The sequence below is a fragment of the Rhinolophus sinicus genome, linkage group LG10, assembly GCF_036562045.2.
Source record: "Rhinolophus sinicus isolate RSC01 linkage group LG10, ASM3656204v1, whole genome shotgun sequence".
Lineage (NCBI taxonomy): Eukaryota > Metazoa > Chordata > Mammalia > Chiroptera > Rhinolophidae > Rhinolophus > Rhinolophus sinicus.
The window spans coordinates 89,410,783-89,428,574 of NC_133759.1; the positions used below are offsets into that span (position 1 = coordinate 89,410,783).

Genomic DNA, 17,792 nt, shown 5'->3' on the forward strand with positions numbered 1-17,792 from the left:
CTACACAGGCAGGAGTGCCCTCACCACCATCACGCCATGAGTGGGGTTTAACCTAGAAAGAACCGTGCTGTCTACTTCCTTCCTCAATATTGTTACCTCCTTGTAATTCAGGTAAAGCCATCGGCGAGAAACCCCCAGAGCAGTGCTCTCTCCGTGAGGGGTCAGGTGCCTGTGCCAGCTGTGGGGAAGGCCCAGGCCCAGCCGGAGCCAGTCGAGGAGGACTCAGAGAGCAGTGAGGAGGAGTCGGACAGTGAGGGGGAGGCACCTGCTCAGGTGAGTCTCAGGGAGGGTGGAGAGCAGCTGTGTGGTTCCCGTCTGTGCCAGGAGCCGCCCACAGCACAGCTGCGAATGCCCATCCAGCTCCTGTGTCTCTGCTTTCTCTTCCCTGATTCTGTTTCTGTCGCCCCAGGCAAAGCCCTCAGGGAAGACCACGCAGGTCAGAACTGCCTCAGCCCCCACAAAGGGGTCCCCCAGGAAAGGGGCTGCCCCTGCAACCCCACAAAAGACAGGAACCAAAGCCGCCCAGGCTAAGAAGCAGAAGAAGGGCTCAGAGAGCAGCAGCGAGGAAGAGTCGGACAGTGAGGGGGAGACACCAGGAGCTGTGACCCCCGCCCAGGTGAGACTAAACGAGGAAGCGGCTACAGTGCCAGGGCACCGCCACCCATCCCTCAGTCAGAACTTGGGCTCAGAACCAGGTGGGGAAGGAAGACCAGATGATGGCTCTGGCTCCAGGATGCCTTCCGCAATCCTTCAGTGAAACCTGCTGTAGAAAACCCCAAACCAAGGCCTCCCTGATGGAAGGTGTCCTAAGCACTCCCATATCTGCCAAGGCCTCCACAGCTTGAGTGGACGTACCAGTCCCATGGAAGGCTAAGCTAGAGACTCCCGCCAAGGCATGTGGGGCCTAAAATATGTCAGAGTCACGGGGAGGCTTGGATGATGGTGTAGGTACCACAAAGCCCTGGGGAACCAGAGGAAGTCACATCCCACCCCTGGGCCTGGGGCTTCACAGTGGCACGTGCACCTCCCCAGGGAGAGCTCATCTAGCTCAGTATGAAGCCTGGAATGTGGGGAGAGAAGAGTGAAGAACTGACTTTTATCTGGATCAGTTTCCCTCTGTCTGCCAGCAGAAAGCAGCAGGCGTGGCTGTGTCCTGCAGAAGCCCGGGGTAATAAACTCCAGGACTTACAAGACTTAGACATACAATGGAGATGATTGACAGGCCTGGTAGATGTGGTAGATGGCAGCTGACATTGAGCCTTGGTGTCAGGTGAGACAGTAGGGAGTGGTGACAACTGGGGCAAACTAGAGAGCCATTGGCCCATCTAGATAGACAGTCTCTGTGAGCTCCAGCCAATTGTGACCTTGTAGAAATATACCCTAACAAGTATGTGGCTGGATCTTCTGTTTCTTAAGGAAGCTAGAAATCCCTGGGCCAAGGCCATGCTCCGTCCCCTTAGATTTGTTTTCTTCCTGAGTAAAACAAGCACTGAGAAGCCTGTTACATGCTCCTAGCATTAACCTCCATCAGTGTATCAGGCCAGCTATTGAGCATTCCATCTTGCTGATAGAGATAAAGGGATGCAAGATATTGGCCCTGCCCTCAAGGATCTTATAGACTGTAGGGCAAGGTAATGTGACTGGATTATTGGAGAAAATACTAGTAGTGCTCTGTCTGATGGAACTGGGAGAACAGATCTCAGGTCAGACGAGGTGACTGAGCTAAGCTTGAAGGGAGACCTGAGGCTCACCGGACACAAAAGTGGAAACAGGCACTCCACATGGGGGGTGGGGGTGTGCATAATATGTGCTAAGGGAAGGGGACATGACGTCAGGTGGGTTCAGCAAAGGCCAGCCAACCTGTAGGCAACAGTCACTTCTACTAGTTGCTTGTTACTAGTAACATTTATGGAGGCCTAGTTGCTAGACTAAGACAACCAGGGTGCCAGCCATGTTTTGACTTGTGCAGCTTTTTTTTTTTAAGTTTGAATAGGTGGCTGTATCCGTCAGGACACCCTGATCTGCAGAAGGAAACCTAATTCATAAGAGCTTAGGTAGTAAGGGGACTGCTTTCTCATGGCACTCCCAAGTCCCAGGGTAAGGCTGCTGTCCAGGGGGTTCCTTAAGCTCAGCATCAGGGGTGACCCAGATTTCTTTCATCTCCATGTTCCACCTGCCCCATCGTCAGGGCTGCCATGTCTCCTAAAGAGATAGGAAATCCCCCAGCTGACTTCACCTCACCTTGTCTCTGTCCAGATCTATGGTGCAAGCGATCTCCCCCACCTTTCGCCCCTCCCCACCCTGCCCCCAACTTACTCATGAGGGGCCTGCAGTTACCATGTTGGCTGGGAGAAAGGCCCGCCCTCCCCAAAGCCTGCGATGGGGACCACCAGAACCAAGCTGGGTTGTGTTAGCAAGGAAAATACGGACATGGAACTTGCCGTGTGCATTTTAGTTGACCCATTTAAAAACTGGGAAATGACACATACAAAACAGCATCTTCTAGCTTCTCAAGAAATTGGAGACTCCAGCAACCTAAGCTTCACTTTGCTGGCTGGGCTGAGTAGTGGAAGGTGGGGCCTTCATGCCAGCAGGGAAGCACAAAGCTGCCCTCTGCCCTGCCCTGAGCTCCCCTGAGCTGGTCCCCACCCGCACCCATTCCTCACTGCTCTCCCACTCCTCTGGCCCCTTAACTGCTGGTTCTACCCAGCCGGCCTCCCTCGTCAATGCCTGGCCTGACAGGAGGAGATGGCAGCCGTCAGAACACTGAGTCAGCTCCTGCGTTTAACTGGAGGTATTACAGCCAGATGTGAGCGGTGCTGGGGCCACTGGCTCACCCCTGTAACCTTGTCCCAAGCTGCTGTCACCTCTCGTTCAGCTTCGCAGCCAACAGCACTTTAGTGGTCAGGTGTTAGTGGCATCTGATTTATATATCCTTTTCAAGTTCAGAGTCAGCTCTGGCAGGAGGATAAGCAGAGTAGAGGCTTATGTTTCCAGTGACTGTGGGACATACAGAGCCAGCAGCTGTATCCCCTCATGTGCATGCCGGAAGGGGCCATACTGCCTTACCTGCTGAGCCGGCGTGCGTGAGGGGCATTGCTCACCAGTCCCTCCGTTGTGCTCCTGCTCAGCTAACACCCCCCCACCACCATATTTTGTGCTTGTCCCCTCAGAAGGAGAGTAACTCCAAAACTGCCAAAAGCAAGACCCCGGCCCCAGCACCCCCGCAGAAGAATGCCGAGATGTCCTCAGAAAGCAGTGAGGAGGAGATGCCAGCGCCCCAGGTAGGCTGATCCTTCTCTGAGGACACTGCAGGCTCAGAGCTGGGCTGGCAGGCCTCTGGGGGACAAGGACAGGCCTTCCCCATTTAAACAGCACTTCACAGTTTCTAGAGCCCTTCTTTCCTCTGCTTTGACACATTCGTCTTCACAATCACCCCATGAGGTAGGCAGCAGTGTCGTTGATCGTCCAGCTTCAGAGCCAGACAGTGCGGGGTCAGAGCCGGCTCTCCCACCCACCAGCTCTGTGATCCTGGGCACGCCTTAGCCATTCTGAGGCCCGAAAGTTTCAACTGTAAACAGGCAGGACAGCGTCCTCCCTCCTGCGTCTGCGCTGGCGCACGTCCACACTGCCTGACCGTGAGTGCCTGTTCCTGTAGGAGGGCACGTGGTGCCTGCCTGCTGTCGAATCAAGGCCCTATAAGGTGAAGCGATTTCCCCAAATTCTCATGACCCATAAGGAGCCGAGGGATGGGGCACATGCTGGTCCCCAGGCGTCCTGTGTATCCCTGCTTCCTGTGTGGGACCAGGTGCCCTCTGTGAGGCTCATCGGAATCCCGTGGGCCTGCCCAGGACCGGCTCGAGCGCCTGCGGCACTGCTCCACGTGCTCTGCTGCTCCAGCCATCCTTCCCAGGTGGTGCCCTGAGGGTGGCACCAAGCCCACCTGCCTCTAGCTCAGAGACCCACATCCACTGGGCTGGTATCCAAGGTTCTGTGTGACTCCCAGGCCTTTCTGGCAGACAGCACTGCCCTTTGTCCTCCTCTAGCCCCAAACTCCTGGAAGCTTCTGCCAGGCCCCTCGGAAATGCTGGGGTTCTGCAGCTCCCAGGCCGTTTCCCCTGACTTGTCATATCACGTGCCGATCAGCCCGTCAGGCAGGTCCGGCGCTGCCTGAACTGTGATAGGGTGCTCACCGCCTTTCTCCTCTCCACATCACGAAAGTAATGCTGAACCAGCACAGCCTGGTCACTTCCTGTGCCAGGCTCTGTGCCAAGCCCCAGGCGTGCATTAATCTGTTTAATCCCCACAACAACCCTAGGAAGGTAGGTCCTTCTGTTATTCCCATTTTAAAGAGGAAGGAATGAGGCTCAGAGAAGGTGAATGCACGGCCCCAGTGTCACATGGCTGGTAACAAGTGGACAGACCTGGTGTTGGAACCCAGGCCGCCTGCGCTCTGACCCACGCCCTGGTCCTGCCTGGACACTCCCCTTTCCAGGGAAGGAGGAGAGCAGGACTCGGGGCGCTGCTGTCTGCTCCTTTAGGGGAGAGCTTCCTTCTCCAGGAGGCTCTAAACAGCTGGGAGGGGGGGGGCCGCTTTGCCCTTCTCTGCGGGGGTGGACTAACACAATTAAAATGAACTTCATGCTTAAACTGAACCATTTAATTGGTAGGTTAGTCCTGAAGATTCTGGAGCCTCTATTTAAAAAGAAGGGAAAAAAGTCGGCAGTTTGTGCATTCCCCTGGGAGGATTCAGGGAAAAAGGCACAGCCTGGGGACGCTGCTTCCTCCTCCGAACCGGGGGATTAATCCCCAGCTCACTTATTATGATTATTATCGTTATTATGCTTTTATCAAGCATTTCTCTATGGACAAGTTTCACTGTTTTTATTATTAGCCCATCAGTGGGGGAAAGGGTTTGATGCCAGGGTCGTGGGCAGAGCCCCAGGCTGGAAGCAGAGAGGGGGTGTAGCTCCATTCCCAGGCCCCCTCTGTGCTTCTGTCTCCCCACCTGCAGGGGATGGGGCCTCCCCTCTGGCTTTTAGGGGGGTGGTCTGTGGCTCAGCCCTGTTGTGCTGACATTGAGCCCAGGTGAGGGTCTGTGCTGGAGCCTGGCATAGCTGCCAAAGTAAAAAGACATAGGCCCTCCCCTCAGTTTCAGGTCGAGGAAGAGAGAAAAGGGAGACAGACCTGTAAGAAACCCAATTAGGGTATTAAACTGGAGGCTTCGCATGGTTGGTCCTGGAAGGAGCTCCTATCTGGTGCCTGGAGAACTGACTTCCAGTTCTGGTACCTGTTAGCTTGTCACCGTGCGTGAGGCCATTTGCCCTCTCCGAGCCTGAGTCCTCTAGACTCCCTGGGGGAATCGCTAGGGAGTGGGATTTCTCAGTGCCCTGGGATGGGGTGGCCCAGGATCTGTCCACCAGTCCCGCCCCAGACAGTCCTGAAAGAGGCCCTTGGAGAAGAGCTTCCCCTCTGGAACTGCCCTTCATCGCTGTGTCCCTTGCCCAGGGTCTGCAGCCTGGGCTAGTCAGTGGGGGGCTAGCCCACCCCCCACTCTGCTTCAGCCTGGAATGAGCACTGCCCCCAGGTTTGGTTCTGCAGACATCAAACCCTGCAGTAGGGAGTCCCTGTGTTCCCTCTGGGGCCTTACTGCCCAGCACCTAAGGGAGGCACAGCAAATGTTTAGGCTGCTTCAACTTCCCATGAGCCTTTTCTAATCACCCCAGAAGGAAGGCCCTCACCACTGCTATGTGTGCTCTGCTTTGCAGCTTCCAAAGCTCATCAGAGCCCCTCCAGTGGGTGAAAACAGACTGGCATTATTAACAGCCCTTTCAACAGAGGAAACCGAGGTTCACGAAGCGCAGGGCCTCAGCCACACAGGGAGGTCATGGCAGAGGAGGGATCAGAAGCAAGGCTCGGCCGTGGTCCCTTGTGCCCCTGAGCCCAGAGGCTGGGGCGGGCGGCGTGGGCAGGTGGAACGAGGAGGAGGCGGAGGCTTTTGCTGCTGAGCCGCTTTTAACATCCCAGACGCTATTGTTTCCTTCAGTGGGTTCGTTGCCTCTCTTCGTCCTCGACAATCTGTTCCTCTGTCTTCTCACATATATATAGATTCCCCCCTCCCTCAACTATAAGCCTTCTCCCACTTTCCATCCTTCTCTCTTTCATCACGTGGGCAGGAAGGCTCTGGAAGTGGCAGATCAGAGCAGCCATGGGGGCGGCTGTTTGGCAGGAGTAGGAAGGGCCCAAGCCCAGCAGAGCCTCCAGCCTTGGGCGGCACCTTTCTGCTTTGCTTCTCTCTTTTCCTCTCCCACAGCACCCTGGGGGCGGGGGAGGAGTCAGGCTCCAGAGGTGGGCAGGGTGGTGAGGAGGAGACCTGGGTCCCAGACCCTGACCTCGGGCAGCTCCCCCCTGCTGCCCTGTGTCTCCCTGCTGGCCAGAGAGGGAGCAGAATTTGGAGCAGGCCTTTCCTGACCTTTGGGGAATGGAAAGCAGACGCCCCACTCCCTGGCTCACGGAATGCAGTGGGCACATTGACCGGAGCTGCAGTTCCAAGACTGGTCCGCAAAATACCAGGGAGCAGCTGCTGCTTGCTTTTTCTTTGGCTGTCGTATTGGAGAATTTAAAGTGCGCCCAAAGATAGATGGGCCTCGAGTCCAGGCCCATTTCATCCAAACCCTCCACTCAGTTGATCACGTTTTTTTGTGTTTTGTTTTTTTTAAAGCACAACCACAACACAATATCACACCTAGAAAATCGACCTGCCCAGTCGGTGTCCCCATTTTCCCAATTGTCTCATCAATGGTATTTTTTTTATATCATGTGTCCAAATAAGGGGCACACACCGCATTGGATCCTTTCAGTCTTAACTGTTGGTTTTTCTCATGTGCAGTTTATTTGTTGAAGACACTGGGTCAGTGCAGCTGGGTTATTGCCTCCTGGGCCACGTCTCAGGAGCTGCATCAGAATCTCTGGGGTGGGGACAGCTAGACTGAACAGCTCCCCAAGTAGACATGCATTGTGACCATTCAGCAGGTGTCTGTCTCTGAAGCCAGCCAGAGGAAAGAAGGCTGAATTCAGTGCTCTACCCCTGGCACTGCTTCTATTACGCTGTGTGACCTTGGGCAACGCTCCTCCCCTCTATCTGGACTTGTGTTCTTTCCCTCTGTACGAGGAGCTAATACTACAGACCTCAAGGGTTCGTTGTGAGGGGCAGGAGGGCTCCTGGGAGCTGTGAGGTGCTGGGCTGGGCCTCAGCAGGTACATGGGCTGGGAGTGAGCGGCAAATGCCCGGGGCAGCTGGCATTGCTTCTGTGTCCAGCTGCCCCAAGCTCTCAGGACCCTCTTGCCTTGTCACACCCTCCCCCACCCCAGTTTCCCCTCCTCCTGGCCCAGCCTTTAATCACTGGGGGGTTGTTTTTTGTTTTTGTTTTTCAAGGTGATTAAAACCCCTCTGATTTTTGAACTTAATCGTAGTCCAGCTTGCCCAGCTGCTACCCCCACACCAGCCCAGGCTACGAACACCCCAAGGAAGGCCCAGGCCTCGGAGAGCACAGCCAGAAGTTCCTCCTCAGAGAGCGAGGATGACGATGTGATCCCTGCTACGCAATGCTTGACTCCCGGTGAGTGCGGGGCTGACTCCCCTGCCGCAACCGCCAGTCTTGGGGCGCGCACGCACACACACCACTCTACACCCTGTTTCTCCCCTCTCCTCCCGCCCCATTGAGGCCCACAAGGGGAAGGACGCTGGCAGAGTCACAAAGCAAGTTGCTGGTCAGGGGAACGTGGGGCAAGGTCTAAAGAAGAGTTTTGTAACTGACCCTGAAAATGGAGAGTGCTGTGAGGGAGTAGTGAGCCTTCCGTTCCTGGGGGCACGTAAAGAGGGTTAGGAAATCCTGAAACAGACATCACAGGGAAGGATTTCATCTCTCAGTGGGAGACAGGACCAGAGCTGGGATTTCTTTGACTTGTGAGAATCTGATTCTACCAGTGATAGCAAGAAAATGGTTAATTATTATTTTTGTTATCATGACATTTTTTAATGAGGCTATAAAGCCTAATCTTGGTGGGCTAATTAGGAATAGCGCAAAAGAAACATCACCTGTAATCCCACTGCCTGGAATAATTACTGTTAACATTTTACAACTGTTAATTTGGATACCTCAGCTATACCTGTGTTTTTAGTGAGACTACTGTACACGTGCTCGGTGATCTTTACTTGATACATTGTTACATTACATATTCACAGCATGATTCCTGTTCTCTACCTACCTACCGCTACCACTACAGTACCATGGTTTATTTGCCAGTGCCATCGGAGGAAGCTGAGGGTTTTGTTGGGCAGTTTTTTTGCTCTTATAAATAGTGCTGCTCGTGTAACAGTCTTTGCACATGACTGTGGTGATTCTCATGAGAGACTGCTTTCAATGCACAGGAAGTCTCATTTGGCACCGTTGCTCCCGCCCATTGCTCAGGAGTAGCAGCTGGGCCAGCTGAGGGGGAACGTTGTAGAGGCCTGAAGTGAGGGGAGGGGCTGAGGAGACAGTGGGGTCGCTGCCCCAGTAGCTCTGTGGCTCGCGGAGGCGAGCCTTGTAACATGAAGTTTGAGACAGCTCCTGCCTGGGAGGCTTGGGGAGGGCATCACACAGGTTGCTACTGCATAAGCCCTGAGTACGATAAATTGGAGATTGCCACCACTGGGGAGGCCGTGGGGTTTCTGTGCCCTGATGTGTACCCCATCCCACTCCATTTCAGCCATTAGAACCAGCGTGGCGTCCATGCCCAAGGCCCAGCCAAGGACAGCCCTCAGAACCAGCGCTGTTGGGGCCAGGAGCAGTGAGGAGTCCAGTCGGGTGACAGAAGGCAAAAAACAGGAAGCACGAGCCACGCAGGTACTGGAGGGCAAGGGAGGGCTGTGTACACCAGCGGGGGTGAGGGGCCCCCCTGCTTTTCCCCTACGTACCCACACATGCCACTGGCTGGGACTGCAGTTGCTCTCACCAGCCCTGCAGAAGTAGCTGCCCCTCGCAGCCAGAGCCTCTCCTGCGCGCTGGCTACACCCCGATCCGAGCTCCCGGATTACCTTTGAGTGGCCAGGAAGAGTTAATCTGGGAACATGGTACCAGGCAGAGCCAGCACTGCTCCCTGAGTCCCTCAGCTTTTCCAGCATGGTTGGGCTTTGGTTTTTGTTTTGTTTTTTCCTCCCAGTTTTGTGATGCTTTGAATAAAAGTTGGTTACCCTTTTTTAGTGTTCATACTAGTAACTTAATATCTTCCCAGCCTTCCCCATTTTCAGTGCATTTGTTTGTGGGCCTTGCCTGGGTCTAAAAGCTGGGCAGGGTACAGTTAATGGCTCGTTCATTGTTCAGATGACAAAGCAGCACGACCCCCTCGACAAGAGGGCTGAGACCTGTCCAGGATTAGGGAGGGCCAGGCCCAGGTCTCCTGGCTCCCAGTGCATTGCTCTTTGGGCCATGTCAGTTTTCCTGTTTCCTTACCCCTTCTTTCTGAAAGGGCAGGAGAGAGTTGGGGGAGGCCAGAGGGGAGTTGGCCACCCCCAGCTCAGGGCTCACCATGAGCTGGGTGGGTACCGGGTCGTGTCACTGCAGCTATTCAGCCACTTAGCAAGCACGTGGTGCTGAGCGTCTGTCTGTCCATGCTGGGCACTGGGGGTCCAGTAGGAACAAGACAGGGAGGTCCCTGCCCTGATGGTGTTCCCAAGTGGGGCAGCAGCCACTAAAGGAAACCAAAAACTGCAGTAGTCACCTGCTGGCGGGTGCTTTGAAGGAAACAACATAGACTGGAGAACAATGGGGTGAGCTGCTTTGGAAAGGATGAGCAGGGGTGGCCTCCCCGAAGAGGTGACATGGAAACAGGAGTAGCAGCCAGGCCAGGGTGAGCTGGGGAGCGCTCCAGGCAGGGCAACCCAGGTGCAGTGATCTTCTGGGGAAGCTCTGGGGGGTCGGAAAGCGGGAGGAAGTAATGTGGAGTGAGGGGTCGGGCCTGAAAGGCCGCTGACGGGCAGGTGGGGCTGGGAGGTGTACAGCGAGGAGTCATGCCCAGTTCTCTTAGCAGTGTTCTCTCCCTGATTGATTGCTGGTGGGTGTGGGAAGCACAAGTGGCACCAAGGAGACCATTGAGGCAATTGCTTGTCCCCAGTGAAGGCTCAGATTGAATGGTGAGGCCGGGGGTGGGGCCTGTGCCTCTTACCTCCCCTGGGCTGGCACCGGTTTTGGACTCTCCGAGAACTGTATGACTGGCTCATAACCTGAAGCCTGGCACCATATTCTGCCCAGATAGTGGCAGGGCCCCTTTGCCCACCCCTCAGTCCCCACTCCAGCCCCATGGCTCCCTGCTGAGACAGGTCCCCTCCCACTGAAGCCAAACGGGATCTGACCGGGCGTGGCACAGAGGGCACCTGAGAACCCAGCAGTCTCAGGGCTGCCTTTGGCTGTCCACAGGTGACAGACAGGAACCTGGCTTGCCTCCCACTGACCCAGGCCGCCCTGAAGGTCCTTGCTCAGAAAGCCAGTGAGGCCCAGCCTCCTGCTGCTAGGACCCTGTCTTCAAGTGGGGTGAGCTGGGGAGCCGGGGGCCCCACGCCCTACTCTGGAGGGGACAGTGATCAAAGGCCACAGACGGTAGAAGGGAGACCGAGGCAGGGGCCTGAGTCCCGGCACCAGCACTTACCTGCCCTGTGACCTGAGCACGTGCATGCTTACTTGCCCAGGTCGTGGCTGCCCGGCGTAGAGTGTTGTGGGAAGAAACTAGCACAATGCCTGGCCCTCAACTGAGGTTCATTAAGCACCAGATCTTATTTCCTCTGATTTTTCTTCCACTCTTTCTCCTTTCACCAAATTAGATTGACGGTGCTCTGGGAACACTCCCCGTGGCAAGCCCCCAGGGCACCCCTGTGCAGGCCAGAATGACCAACAAGCTGAGAAAGCCTGAGGTTCCTGTAGTCCAGCAGGCCACGGCCCCTCCCTCGGGATGCCCGAGAGTCAAGGCTTCTGGGACCTCAGATGACAGCGACAGCAGCGGCAGCTCTTCAGGGAACGAGGAGGACGCTGAGAGGCCCCAGATGGCCCCGTTGGCTCACAGGCAGGGTGAGGGTCCCAGGAGGAGAAGGCTGGGTGGACCTGGAGCGGGGGAGAAACGGCCTGGTGGAGCCCTCGGCTCTGGCCTCTGCTCTGGATCTCTGCTTGTTCTGTGACCTTGGCCTACTCATGCCACCTGGGCCTGTTTCCCCACCTGTACGACCCCAGAGGAAGTTGGTCCAAATGCTGTCAGAGACCCTCTGGCACTGTTTGATCGCTCCCAGCTTTTTGGAATCAGGCTCCCATAGCTGACCCCACACACACCCCAAATCCCAGGGCCATCCACCCCTTGCGGGAAAGCAGGGAAGTGTAAGGAGATCTCGGCAATTAGAATGGAAGGGTTGAGTATTCGGGTATCTTGCCTGGAATGCTGTGAATAACAGTTGACCTTGGAGCAAGAGGAACAGATGAAGCCTTAGGTGGAAGGGAGAGGTGCATAGAGAGGGACCCGGCCATCCCGGGGGCCCTCATGAAGGGCTCTGCCCTACCCAGCTGCCAGGGGGTACCTGGGACTCCCAACAGGATACCTGTGCTCCTCCAGTAGGTCCAGCCCCCTCCAGGAAGGACACCTTGGTGGAGGAGACCACAGCAGAGTCCAGCGACGATGACGTGGTGGCACCTTCCCAGGTAACTGCACAGGGGAGGGCTGGCAACCTCGGGGGTCTTGGGTCAGGAGCCTCAGCCAGGCTCCGCCCACTTGGTGCAGCCTTAGGCTGAGGTAACCTCCCAGGTCAGAGGTCAGTGCCCTTCCCCTTCCCAGGGGCTCTGGGCTGGGTCCTGTCTGCGTGGAGCCAGGCCCCCTAAGGCCCTATTTTAGCATGAAGCCGTGAGTAGCTGACTCTTGGAGTCTGTAGAAAGGGCTCACCTTGATTTTAGGTGATTCCCATATAAAAACATTCTTTAACAGATGGTATTTCTTTTAATGTTATCATCTAGACACAAGCGCTAATGATTTTCCTTTTGCATTAGTAATAAGAAATTTCCTTTTAAATGTGCCTGTCTAAAGTATGTGTGAATTAAAATAGCACAGAAAGTACACACAAAGGGCTGGTGTGCGCCCCGCACAGCGAGAGGGCTGGCCCGATCGTAGGGGTCCCTGGGCTGGTTCCTGCACAGCAGGCCTTGCACTCAAGGGCCGGGTGGGTGGTCCTGGCCTCTTTCACACTGGGCTTCTTCAGTCTCTCCTCTCAGGTTATGTGACCCCTGGACTGACTCCGTCCAATTCCCAGGCTGCAAAGGCCGCTCCCAAGCCAGACCTCACCTCCTCGGTTTCCTCACTTCCGGCCACCAAGGATGCCCCAGATGGCAAGCGGGCAGTGGAGCCCCAACAAGCAGCCACTATGTCCCCTAAAACAGGTGAGTCGAGGGCCACAGGAAGGCCTAGCAGGATGCAGAAGAACAAGGCAGTGGCTCCTCTTTTCCCTTCCTTAGGAGTAGTCCCACCAGCAAGCACATCCTGTCTGTCACTAGGGCCTCTCCAAGTTAGGCCTGGTACCCCTGCATCAAACCTGGAGGTGCTCCTCAAGGTGATGGGGGTGGGGCCCATGCGCAGGTGTCCGACTCCAAGTCTGGGGCAGCCTGAAGTCAGGGTATCCAGCACTGTGGGATGCTGGTGCACCTGGCGGGGTGACCCTTGCCATAGAGGAAGTGCACCCTGGCTTTGGAGCAGGCCTCAGCTCTCTCTGGCTGTCCCTGTTGACTTCTCTTCCTGATAAATGGGCTCCTGGTGTGGGGTATAGAGATTCAGGGAGCTCAGATGAAAGACAGAAGTCATTTTGGGAGAAATGACAAAGACCCCTGGCGATGAGCTGACATGCTCTAAAGCCTCAGACGAGCCCCTGGCCCCTCTGGGCCTGTGTGTCGTAACCACACGTGGCAGTCGGTGTCCAGACATGGCTCACGTAGAAAGTTATCACGTGCTGTTTGGAGGGCAGATGGGAATGCTCAGGTCACCCGAGCTGGGGCATCAGCCACCCCGACTCTGCCAGTCCTAAGGGACAGGTATCAGCCAGGCACACCTGGGTCAGCTTTAGGGGTCCCCGGCCTTGGTGTTCTGGAGGGTTTGTAAACAGGAAGAAGAAGTGGGCTGCAGGGAAAGAAGTTGCCAGGGCCACCTGTCTCCTTAGCTTCCCCTCCAGCCAATTCCTGCCCTTGCTAGGAAACACCAGAGGACTGAATTGGGCCTCTTTCCATCCTGGGACCCCATTGCTGAGCCTGCACTCCTCTGGAGCCAGAGCTGCTTCAGGCCCCACACCAGGGCCCATTGCACGCTGCAGGGAACAGCCCCAGCCTCCTGACATGGAGCAGGGCCAAGTGATGAGCACCTTTCAGAGCCCAGCGTGGACGAGCTCTTGGCCTGTGTGGCCCGGAATGGAGCCGAGACCTGCCAAGTCACCTGGGAAGTTGGGGGTGGTATTGAGACACGTGCTATTTTCCCATACCCCCGAGTCTCGGGCTCTTAGCTACAGCTTGCCTGGTGCTGGGTCAGCAGCGGAGTCGTTGCTCACTTTCTTCCCCAGTTTTCTTCTCTTTGTGAGAGGCGGGTGTGCCAGGGTGACATTTTAAAGGGGGCTGTGGAGGTTTTCTTCACACGTATAGTAAGCACAGTTATCAAAGGAGAACAGAGGTGTGAAAAATTCTAAACAAAGGCTGCACCAGAAGTCGCTCTGGCAAGCAGTAAACCTGTTTAGTCAGCTCCCACATGTGTATACACCCCACCCACCTGCAAGCCGCCTGGACCCCTGGGCAGGAAGGGCCATGGGCCCATTGTGTGTAGATGGGCGTGAGTTACATGGCTACATGGCCTTCACTTTTATCACAAACCTACAATGTAGAATGGTGTAACGTCACTGCATCTCACGCCCTCATGTTACAAACAGGGAAACAGGCCATGGGAGGATCAACGTTACAGAGCACGTTGGTGGTAGACCTAGAACCCAGGTCTCCTGCCTCCCAGCTCTGGACTCCTGACTAGACAGTACCATCTGCTTCCTGTCTGACCTTTCATTAACATTCTGAAGCCATTTTCCATCCCCAACCCGAACTTGAGATTTTAGTATGAGGAAACAAGTGTTCTAAGTTAGAAGGTGGTGGAAAGATGTCATCTTGGAGAGCCTGTGGGGGTAGAGTGACCACATGGCCTCGCGTTTCCAGTCTACCATTTTTTAAAGGTCAATTCTGTCCTTGGATCCCCTTGATTCTTGTACCGTGACAGGTCTGTTTCCCAATCTCTCAGATCCATGACACAAGACATCTCTCTCTCTAGGCAGAAGAGAGGCTAGCACCATAACTCAGAAGCCCAGTAAAGAGGCTGGGAGCCCCCCAGCCTCAACCCTGGCACTGCAGAGTGACATCACCCAGCGCCTCCTGAGCGAGCAGTGGCCCGTGAGCGAAGCCCAGGTGCAGGCCACCGTAGTGAAGGTCCTGACGGAGCTGCTGGAACAGGAAAGGAAGAAGGCCATGGATGCCGCCAAGGAGAGCAGCAAGAAGGGCCGGCTGGGCCACAAGCGCAAGCTGTCGGGAGACCAGGCAGCTGGCAGGACCCCTAAGAGCAAGAAGAAGAAGAAGCAGCTGGTGGCCGGGGACAGTGGGGAGGGTGCTGTTTCCCCAGGAAAGGCCCCCAGGACTACCAAGGGCAAATCTAAGGGAAACACAGCAAGTGGCGACAGCAAGGAGAAGAAGGAGAGGGAATCTCCTGGCTCCCACAGGGTCAAGGAGAAGCCAGAAGGGGAGCCAGAAATGGTGAAGGTTGAGGGTGGAGACCAAGCCAACTCAAAGAGCAAGAAGGAGAAAAAAAAACCTGACAAGAGTAAGTGCCGTCCTGGAGCGTGCTTCCCTGGGCCTGCGCTCAGGGCTGTCAGTCACCACATGGTGGGACAGACCCTCAGCCAACACAGAAGGGAACGGATGAGACATGCTGTTTCCAGGGTCATGGAGACAGGTAGTGGCAAAGCCAGAACTAGACCCGGGGCTCCAGGGTGTGGCCTCCTCCCCCCTGAGCTCACTGGGAGCTGCCTGTGGTCACGTGTACTTTCAGCTTCAGGCTTCTCGGGGGTCCATGTTCCCAGACAGCAGTTTCCTTTCAGAGGTAAAGCTGCCCCTTATTGTTAGCTCTGCTAGACTCTGTGTGATGGGACCTCATTTAACCCTGTGTAAGAGGGGATAGTTCATTCCCATTTTACAGGCAGAAAGTGTCTTTTAAATAAATATGTAGTTGTTCAAAGTGAGTTAAAGAAAATAGTAGTAGTCCAGAGGATCCATGGGTTGGGCGGAAATCATGAGGCTGGCCGACCCTGAGAGCTCTCCGGCAAGTAAGTGGGCACAAAAGCCTGTGTTTTCATGGCTCCCCGGCGTGTGGAGAGAGCTGGGGGACCCAAATCGAGTGAATTCTAGGGTTCCTGGAGACGCTGACCCCAATACTTAAGATTAACATCTGTTGTTTAGGAAGTTTATTCTCTTCCCTCAGGGAAAAAAGACAAGGACAAAAAGGAAAAGAAGAAGAAAGCCAAAAAGGCCTCAACCAAAGAGCCTGACTCACAGTTCCAGAAGAAAAAGAAGAAAAAGGTAGAGGGAGTTCCTGACGGGTTTCAGGTTAGAAAAGGGACCCAAAGCCAGTGCCCTGGGTGGATGTGATCAGCGCATCCTGTGCATGTCGGGATGGGATGGAAGCCAGACCAGGTCCCTGCCCCCATTCTCAGGGTCTGGGTCGGGTGGGGTGCTTGTGAGTTGTGACACTAGAGAAGAGCCACCCCGAGGAAAGACAAGGTCTGTGCATGTGGAAGCCATGGACGTGACACCCTGTCTTGTCTGTGAGAGAGAAGGATGTTTGGGGGGGGGGTGGAGGAAGGAGACCCCTAGGGAGCAGGAAGGACAGGGAGGCTATTAGTAGGTTTCAGGTGAGAGAGGAAACATTCCCTGGATGTGTGCGCCAGCTGCCAGGGGTCCCCTCCACAGAAACACTCATACTCATCGGCTACATGGGTGATAAAGGCCGTTCACCTGAAGGAAGGGGGTTGGGGGTCAGTACCCTATACAGACGAAGCTCTCACTGGCCAGCAGCGCCTCAGCTGTGTTCAGAAAAACTGACCGTCTGTTGCTGCAAAGGCCTGGACTCCGCCCTCAAAGGCACGCGGGGCACTGTCCTTGCCCTTGTGTATATCCAATACCTGTTCTGAGAGCCCTGAATCCTCAGGAGGGAACTGTGACGTCCCCTCCTGGTGGCCGCGGCATGAGTACAAGAGTCTCCCACCTGTCTCCTTACAGAAAAAGACAGCAGAACAGACCGTCTGAGGGGCACATGGCAGCAGGTAGGCTTCCTGGTCCAGGGCCCCTTCTGACCGTCTGCTCCCTGGTGAGGGCGGGAGGGCAGCTCCAGCATTGCTATGTGGTCTCAGGGGGCCAGACAGAACCTGGTAGGTGGGCACCAAGGGGAAGGGGGGCTGGAGGGTGAGGTTCTGTTCGTCAGGGTCAGTGGAGTGATGCCAGGAGCTGGAGCTACAGAACAGCCATGAATGGCTGGCACTGAGTGTTCACTGGCTGCAGGCACTGCTTGCCTTAGGTGGGCACTGGGGTCGACGAGGAGGCTTGAGCTTGGTCTTTCCTTTGTCACTGTCCAGTTCCTTTTCCTTATGATTTGTAACTTGAGGGCAATTGCTAAGGGAAAGGAGATGGATTGCTCAAGACCAGCTATTCCGATGGACCTGTGCTTCCTGGGTGATGGGGAAGGGGTTAAGTGCCCCACCTGTTGGGCATGCCCAGCAGCCACCATCCTGCTGTAAACGGGGGCCATACAGAGCCTGCCAGGGCTGGTGGCAAGGAATGAAATTAGGCACTAAAGCACTCAGCCCACTTCCCGGGACGTGGCCCGCACTAAAGTGTGTCCCGACCTGTGTCGAGATGCCACGTTTTGATTTGGTTTGATTTGATTCTCCTTGATGGAGAAAAAGGTGGGGAAATCTTCCGTCTAGATGTGTGTCCTTCCCCCAGGGATTTCTTTAGGCAGGTGGTGCCCAGCCCCATGCCTCTGCCCTCTGCCCACCATGAGTTGGAATTGAATTTTAACTTCCCCTCCCTTCCCAGAAGATGGCAGTGTTCGTGCTGGCCGAGCCCGTGAGCCCTGCCAAGGAAGAGAAGGAAGTCCACTCACTGATCCCGCGCCCACGTCTGTCCTTAACACAGGATGCTTCATATAGATGTGTACAGTATATATATATATTTTTTTAAGTCACCTGCCCCTCTCTTCTCAGACCTAACATGCTCAGAAGCCTCAGGACTTTCCACCTCTTTGCCCTGCAGACTGAGGAAGGCCCAGCCTTGCCGCTCCTTCCATGTCCCTGGTCCCTGACCGACACAGACATTTTGTCCCCCTTTTGTCAGTTTTTCCCCATTTTGTGTTTTGTTGTTGTTGTTGTTGTTTTTTGGTAAGAACTTAAAATAAAAAGACTTGAAGAAGGAAAGGTGCAAGTTCCCGATGCACCTGGGGCAGATGTTTTGCAATTGACTTATTCTTGGAAGGGAGAGTCTGGCTGACACTTGGAGGTGAACAAACCATCACTCAGAATTTGTTCTTGACTGTGTATGAAGGCTCTGGGGTGCTGTGGTGAGTGGAACAGAACATTTTTCCTCAGTCAAGTGTCTGGTGCTGAATTGGGGTAAGGAAGGCAGGCTTCCTGGAGGAGGTGGCATCTTAGCTAAGGGAAA

At 55.2% G+C, this 17,792-nt stretch overlaps 1 protein-coding gene across 26 annotated transcripts in view; it reads left to right on the top strand.

Moving 5' to 3' along the window:
- Positions 1–17,576, top strand: part of TCOF1 (treacle ribosome biogenesis factor 1) — a 38,362-nt gene extending 20,786 nt beyond the window's left edge. For 4 of the 26 annotated variants that reach the window (XM_074313756.1, XM_074313773.1, XM_074313772.1 and 1 more), the window contains 13 exons: positions 112–273; positions 410–616; positions 3,174–3,284; positions 7,436–7,619; positions 8,752–8,888; positions 10,458–10,571; positions 10,859–11,102; positions 11,635–11,720; positions 12,272–12,449; positions 14,359–14,901; positions 15,559–15,683; positions 16,356–16,399; positions 17,172–17,307. In XM_074313756.1, the coding sequence (XP_074169857.1) occupies positions 112–273; positions 410–616; positions 3,174–3,284; positions 7,436–7,619; positions 8,752–8,888; positions 10,458–10,571; positions 10,859–11,102; positions 11,635–11,720; positions 12,272–12,449; positions 14,359–14,901; positions 15,559–15,683; positions 16,356–16,382 (2,118 nt within the window). In that variant the 3' untranslated portion in view covers positions 16,383–16,399; positions 17,172–17,307. Of the gene's footprint in view, positions 1–111; positions 274–409; positions 617–3,173; positions 3,285–7,435; positions 7,620–8,751; positions 8,889–10,457; positions 10,572–10,858; positions 11,103–11,634; positions 11,721–12,271; positions 12,450–14,358; positions 14,906–15,558; positions 15,684–16,355; positions 16,400–17,171; positions 17,312–17,338 lie in introns of those variants that run through there. The other 22 variants (XM_074313760.1, XM_074313778.1, XM_074313763.1 and 19 more) reach the window with 19 other exon arrangements.
- The last annotated feature ends 216 nt before the right edge of the window (positions 17,577–17,792 follow it).